This window comes from Littorina saxatilis, linkage group LG12, assembly GCF_037325665.1.
Source record: "Littorina saxatilis isolate snail1 linkage group LG12, US_GU_Lsax_2.0, whole genome shotgun sequence".
NCBI lineage: Eukaryota > Metazoa > Mollusca > Gastropoda > Littorinimorpha > Littorinidae > Littorina > Littorina saxatilis.
In genome coordinates this window covers 63,937,994-63,946,043 of record NC_090256.1, presented here as the reverse complement: position 1 = coordinate 63,946,043, position 8,050 = coordinate 63,937,994, and the positions used below count along the sequence as shown (strand labels likewise).

At 36.8% G+C, this 8,050-nt stretch overlaps 1 protein-coding gene across 1 annotated transcript in view; it reads right to left on the bottom strand.

Annotated features, from left to right (window-relative positions):
* Positions 1 to 882: 882 nt before the first annotated feature.
* The window catches only part of LOC138982530 (uncharacterized), a 16,656-nt gene continuing 9,488 nt past the window's right edge, over positions 883 to 8,050 (bottom strand). The window contains exon 6 of the mRNA XM_070355836.1: positions 883 to 7,021. Within this exon, the coding sequence (XP_070211937.1) occupies positions 6,813 to 7,021 (209 nt within the window). The 3' untranslated portion in view covers positions 883 to 6,812. The remainder of the gene's footprint in view (positions 7,022 to 8,050) is intronic.

Sequence of the window (8,050 nt, the reverse complement as noted above, 5' to 3'; positions counted from 1 at the left end):
AATCTATGGCATGAAAATGTTCCTTTAGTTCAGAATCAATATTGTGTACGTACACTGTAATAACCCTTCTTATTGATTTAAATCAAAAGACTTCTTCTTCTTCTTCTTCTTTGTTCATGGGCTTAGACCCACGTTCACTCATGTATTTAGCACGAGTGGATTTTTACGTGTATGACCGTTTTTACCCCGCCATTCAGGCAGCATACGCCGATTTCGGGGGAAGCATGCTGGGTATTTTCATGTTTCTCAGTATAACCCACCGAACTCTGACATGGATTACAGGATCTTTTCCGTGCGCACTTGGTCTTGTGCTTGTGTTTACACACGAAGAGGGTTAAGTCACTGGCAGGTCTGCACATAAGTTGACCTGGGAGATCGGAAAAATCTCCACTCTTAACCCACCAGGCGGCAGCAACCGGGATTCAAACTCACGACCTCCCGATTTGGAGGCCGACGTCTTACCACCACGCCACTGCGCCCGTCAAAATTCAAAAGACTGAAGATGGAAGGTTAATTGAGGGGCAAAGTGTGAGTTTCCAGTATCCAACCAGAATGTTATTGTTGCAGATTCAATTCATTTTTATAATACCCTAAGTTCATGGAGATTCTTCTTCATAAGATAAGACATGATCTGTGGTATATGTGACAAAGGACGTCGTTTAGTGTCAATATGTGTTTGGAATATGTGCCTTATGTGAGGATTTATTGTACACTGTTCATCAGAACGGAAGCTGTTGACTGATCCAGACTGAAGGGGATGCACTAAATTAGTTTGATGATGTTGTAGTTCTACATGTAGCATAATGCATACATTTAGATTGCAGGAAAGAAAACACACACACACACACACACACACACACACCACAAACATAACTACACCAACACTTTTTGTTGAGTTTATTCCACAAAGAAATTTACAAAATCACATATCAAATAATACATTCCCTCTGTATATAATAGTTCATTGACTAAAAAAAACCAACCCAGCTCTAAACGAGGGCCAACAAAAGTGTACTGTATATCAAACAACAGAAAAGATGCTTTAAAGTTTTAAAGAAACATAGATTCCACAAGATTGTGTTTTACCCTTCCTTTCCTGCTGTAGAAAGATCAGATACAAAGTGCGGTATTAAGTTTGGCATTGAATAATACAAGTGACAATGGTTTTCATACGTTTTGCATTGACAACACAGATTTATTTTTTAAACGCTGGAAAAGAGAATGGCAGCATTGGATACAGGGAAAACATCAGCTGAGAAAGTCCAGTGGTGAAAAAGAGTCTGTGGAAGGAACAATATTACAAGCAAAATTATCATCGCTCACATTCAGAATGACAGACACTCAATACTTGGAAGTTACAGAAAAAACAGTACTGTGCACAGCTCAATTACAAGTATGCATTCAAATGTCACAACAAACACAGGAATCATGAATTTAATTAGCGAAAAAGAAATTCAGAATCTTATTCAAGAAGAAGATTTATACACTGCAACGCGTTTTAACATACACATTAAAGGTGCATTCCTTATCAATTTGGATCACCATCTTGGATTGTTCCAGGATTTTACCTGGGATATAAGACCATCCCTCCAACTTGACACACACAGAATTTAACTGCCTGAGCTGCATTCTGTGCAAGGTTGGAATTTGTATGAACTAATTTTGTGCGACAATCAGCAAAATTAATTGGGAAAAAATCAAAACTCTTCGCTGGAAGTTGATTTTTGGTATATGTCCATGTGGAGGGATGGTCTTCTTCCACACAAAAACCTGGACAGATCTCAGGTGTTGACCCAAATTGTTTACAGACTGTGCTTTTAATACAGAAGTTTTATTGCTTTTAATGTGTGGTGATGATATTATAGAGGGTAACCATGCACACCAAAGAAAGAAAAACAAGTCGCGTAAGGCGAAATTACTACATTTAGTCAAGCTGTGGAACTCGCAGAATGAAACTGAACGCACTGCATTTTTTCACAATGACCGTAGTCCGCCGCTCGTACAAAAGGCAGTGAAATTAACGACCCTGTTTAGCGCGGTAGTCACGGGTTGCGCTGTGCTGCATAGCACGCTTTTCTGTACCTCTCTTCGTTTTAACTTTCTGAGCGTGTTTTTAATCCAAACACATCATATCTATATGTTTTTGGAATCAGGAATCGACAAAGAATAAGATGAAATCGTTTTTAAATCGATTTTGGAAATTTTATTTTAATCATCATTTTTATGTTTTTAATTTTCAGAGCTTATTTTTAACCCGAATATAACATATTTATATGTTTTTGGAATCAGAAAATGATGAAGAATAAGATGAACGTAATTTTGGATCATTTTATAAAAAAATAATTTTAATTACAATTTTCAGATTTTTAATGACCAAATGTCATTAATTTTTAAGCCTCCAAGCTGAAATGCAATACCAAAGTCCGGCCTTCGTCGAAGATTGCTTGGCCAAAATTTCAATCAATTTTATTGAAAAATGAGGGTGTGACAGTGCCGCCTCAACTTTTACAAAAAGCCGGATATGACGTCATCAAAGACATTTATCCAAAACAAGAAGGGCAAAGCCCATACGACTCACATGCTTGACCTCGACCTTTAGGGTAACTAAACCTAGCAATGACATCATACACTAAGAACTGCTTTACACATTTTTTCTACCAAAATACATGTGACCTTGACCCAAGGTCAAGGTCATCCAAGGTCATGCAACACAAAGCTGTTAATTCAAGACATAGGAAGTACAATGGTGCTTATTGGCTCTTTCTACCATGAGATATGGTCACTTTTAGTGGTTCACTACCTTATTTTGGTCACATTTCATAAGGGTCAAAGTGACCTTGACCTTGATCATATGTGACCAAATGTGTCTCATGATAAAAGCATAACATGTGCCCCACATAATTTTTAAGTTTGAAACAGTTATCTTCCATAGTTCAGGGTCAAGGTCACTTCAAAATATGTATACAATCCAACTTTGAAGAGCTCCTGTGACCTTGACCTTGAAGCAAGGTAAACCAAACTGGTATCAAAAGATGGGGCTTACTTTGCCCTATATATCATATGTAGGTGAGGTATTCAATCTCAAAAACTTCAGAGAAAATGGGAAAACTGTGAAAAATAGCTGTTTTTTAGGCAACATTTATGGCCCCTGCGACCTTGACCTTGAAGCAAGGTCAAGATGCTATGTACGTTTTTTGGGGCCTTGTCATCATACACCATCTTGCCAAATTTGGTACTGATAGACTGAATAGTGTCCAAGAAATATCCAACGTTAAAGTTTTCCGGACGTCCGGTCCGGACGTCCGGACGGACGACTCGGGTGAGTACATAGACTCACTTTTGCTTCGCATGTGAGTCAAAAAACGTCTGGGGATATCATACCCAGGAACTCTCATAAAAAATTTCATAAGGATCGGTCGAGTAGTTTACTCTGAATCGCTCTACACACACACACACAGACAGACACACACACACACACACATACACCACGACCCTGGTCTCGATTCCCCCTCTATGTTAAAACATTTAGTCAAAACTTGACTAAATGTAAAAAGAGAGAGAGAGAGAGAGAGAGAGAGAGAGAGAGAGAGAGAGAGAGAGAGAGAGAGAGAGAGAGACAGACAGACAGACAGACAGACAGACAAATGGAGGGAGAGTGAAAATAGCACAAGGGAAAAGATCAATTACCGAGAAAGACATTCAAAGCCATCCCTTACAAACAATTCAAATTCTGGTTTACAGTTTGAAAAGTTAAGATTATGACAATTATTTAACACATGACAGATTATGACAATAAATTAAGCAAAAACAAACAAGCACACACCACATACACACACAACAGCCGAACAAACCTATAACAAAAATACAAAGAAACGCTCAAACCCAACTGCACATGTGACACAGGTAAAATACATTTGATACTATTTCAGGATTAAATGCTTCCAGTTTTCTGTTTATAGCTGATTCTTGTGTGCCTTGAACTAAAATAAAAGAAAGGCAGAAAAAGACACAGATCGATGATAAAAAAATTGAAATACGTACAACTTATGCTGGGCTTTTATTAATGATCATATAAACAGCTGTTGCATTCTCTCAGTGTGCATAGTCAAATTATATTTGAAGGTCTCTTGGCTACTCAACAAAAGTGACTTGCTTAAAGTTACTTTGATATGAAGCAATGGATAATGAGAAGTCACTGTCACACTATCTCAGTAAAACCAAATAAATTGATATTCAAATGACAAGAAAGGATAAAGCACAAAATCCACATTGCACATTTTAATTCAAATATGTCAACAGGATTTCCTTTTGATATTTGCAGATATTTTGAATATGTATACTTGCATTTAATCAACAAAGTTGAATTAAACAGAACTTGTATCTTTTTCGAGAATTTTGAAGTTAAAACATCTTGATTGAACTACTAGTACTACTGACATAATTCAAGTTTACTTTAAAAAGCAGCTCCTAATGTTTCTTGGAAGGTAGTTCAGTTCTGATTTTGTTACACTTTGGATTTCACTTTTTTCTTTTTTAAGAAAAAAAACATCAACAATACAGAATAATAACACTGGCAGAGAAAAGTCTGTAAACCATTCTGCACAAAATACATTCTTTCTTTATTTGGTGTTTAACGTCGTTTTCAACCACGAAGGTTATATCGCGACGGGGAAAGGGGGGAGATGGGATAGAGCCACTTGTCAATTGTTTCTTGTTCACAAAAGCACTAATCAAAAATTTGCTCCAGGGGCTTGCAACGTAGTACAATGTATTAGTCCTTACTGGGAGAATGCAAGTTTCCAGTACAAAGGACTTAACATTTCTTACATACTTCTTGACTAAAATCTTTTCAAAAATTGACTATATTCTATACAAGAAACACTTAACAAGGGTAAAAGGAGAAACAGAATCCGTTAGTCGCCTCTTACGACATGCTGGGAAGCATCGGGTAAATTCTTCCCCCTAACCCGTGGGGGGTCACAAAATACATGTTGCAAATATTATGACAGATTTCATTAGCAAGATGGACAAAAAAAGGATCAATAACAGTGCTTCTAGTTCTAAAAAATATTCTGCAGACATAATCAAGATAAGTGTTTTCAATGAACACTCAACATACATAAGGAAAATAGATGTAAGCTTACACAGCCTGAGCTCTTGTTTATATTTGATAAAACAAAACATAAAACCAACAACAACAAAACATATCAAATCAAAATCGGCCAAGGAAAGACAAAAATAAACATTAATCAGTTTTTCTTCTTAATAATAAAATCTTGTTGTCTTGCAGTTATTGTATCTGTCACCAAGATGTTAAACACAACCCTACAGTTCAATATCATAAAAAAAAAATTGAATTAAAAACAAAGAAAACAAAATACGAGGGCTAAGATAATATGCGGGCAAAAGCATTTGGATTTGTGTTACAATAAAAATAAATCCTTAAAGTTTTTTTGTTTTTTTTAAACAGGGTTTCCATTGAACTGAAACTTTCATGAAAATAAAACTATACGGTTTTGGACTAGAAATTTCTCAGAGACACTCTCTGCATTTACCACGAGCAGGACTCTGATGGACAAATACACAACCTTAAAAATTGGACATTATTAGTGCTGACGCTGACATGGTCATCATCTTGAATGTGCTTTTCTTCATCCAACCACATCTAAGATTTTTCCAAGAAAACAGAAATAGAAAAAGAATACACACATAAGAATATTATGCAAAACTAAATATGAAGCGATAAATCTGCACATATGTGTATGTGCCTAAACCAGTGACCTATAACGCATAAACTATAAACTGAACCGATGGTTTGGTTCTTGATGTAGCATATATTCAAACCAACTTTACTGAGCATGCAGCCTTTACTGAAACAAAATTAGCTGCAAACTATCGATGCCTTGCATCACTGTGTTTACGGACAGTTTCCAGTCCTTTCTACTAACACTACCTGTGACCATATTATAGCATTTTACATACAGACTACTAATTGCTCTTATCAACTGACTGACTATAAAAGCTTCCTGTCCATATCTGAACAGGTGGTATTAAAATGCACACAAAAAACCCCACAATTTGCTTGCAGAGAAAATAAAATACAAACACTTCATGCAAAAGTATAATTGCAGACAATTAGTGGGAACTTTCAGTCTCAGACAATTGACTATGCTGGTGCATTATGTCTTTTCAAGTATCATACACACACAACTGGCAAGAAGGCAAATTGTTACCAGTACCTAAGCTGCCGATTTCAAGAGTATGTTATACTCACTATTGACAGTGGTAACAAAACAAGAAGGTACGGATTTCGAGCGATATTCTGATAATAGAGTTAGTTTAAATACGCATAACAGGGAACGGTTGTTGAATAGCTGAGTGTGTGAAATTTGTTCAAAGTGAAGCAGGAACGTAGGAAGAAATGACACTGATTACACGCCTTTCATATAAGAAAGCTTCCTGGATATAGACAAGATAAAAAAAAGAAAAAAAGTACATGTATAGCAAAATACTCAATTTTGTCTTCAGACATAAAGAGTTATAAAAATGACATCATTGGCTTTGGTATCTCTGACTGATCCACACAACAATAGAAAATAAAAAAAATACTGTACAACCTCAGTGGACACACACAAAAAGTTGAAAAACAAGCCATCTCACATCCAAACCATAACAACAGACTCAGGTGACATTAACAAAAAAGACATAAAGAAGTAGCCTTTTCACATTCCAAAAACATAACAACGGCCAGTCAAACATACCAACAACAAAACAGAGTTTAAGCGAAGGACAAACGAAGGAGAAGACAACTTCTAGCTTGATGAAGCCGGTTGTGATGTGCGATCAACTGGCTCTCCTCTGCCATGTTGTTGGGAACTTGCTGTTTCCACGGGCACTGCAATGTACTCTCTGGGAATGGGACTGTTTTCTCCCTGGGGTGGTTGCGAAGACAGAGCCGCCACCTGGTAATAGGGGGGTGGACTCACCTCATCATCTCCATTATCCATTCCTGCGCTGGAGTCTGGTATGCACAAAAACAAGAGGAATATAAACAAATGCGGTGGTTTCTTCCAAAAAAGCGGAATAAACAATTTAGTGGAGGCACAGAAGATTGTGCCTTATACTGTACAGTCATTCTTGCTGTTTAAAGGCATATGTACTCGATGACTATACACGCTAATTGCTTTACCAACAGCTGGAGACATGCTAAATTAAGTTCCCTGCAAAATATTGTGGTCTAGGACCCCTTCAATGTTGAGATATGTTAATTTTCATTTTGATCTGGATCGTCCTATTTATAGATTTGGCAACACATGTAACGTTGATGCAAGGGAGCTAACACCGCGGCTTTGTTGACATCCTCACTTTTTCAGAGGCTAGAACAAGCTGTAATGCATGTATTATGGTCCGCGCATGGTGACATATCGTCATTATATGGTCTTATGGTGCGTTTGACATCGATTATGGGCAAACTACACTTTGTAAACACGGGAGCGCGTACATATGCCTTTAATGAAAACACCACACACGAAATTTGGTGGTTTCTTCTAAACAAGCGGAATATATATATTTTAGAAAAAAAAAAAAAAATAAAAAAAAGAAAGAAAAAAAAAAGGAAGAAAGTCTCTGCTGACTTTCAATTGTTTCTTTCACAATTTCTGATGTTTTATATATATATATATATATATATATATATATACAATTTGGTGGAGACACAGTATATTGTTCCTTATACAGTCATTCTTGCTGTTTAATGAAAACACCACCCACGAAATTTGGTGGTTTCTTCTAAAAAAGCGGAATAAACAATTTGGTGGAGCACAGAAGATTGTGCCTTATACTGTCCTTCTTATGAAAACACCACAAACGAAATTCTGTGGTTTCTCCCAAACAAGCGGAATATTCAATTTGGTGTAGGCACAGAAGATTGTGCCTTATACAGTCATTCTTGCTGTTTATCGAAAACACCATCCAAACATTCAGAACAGATACCCACATAAGGAAGGATGCATGGTTAGCTAGGGAGATGCGTAAATGACCATTAATCCCA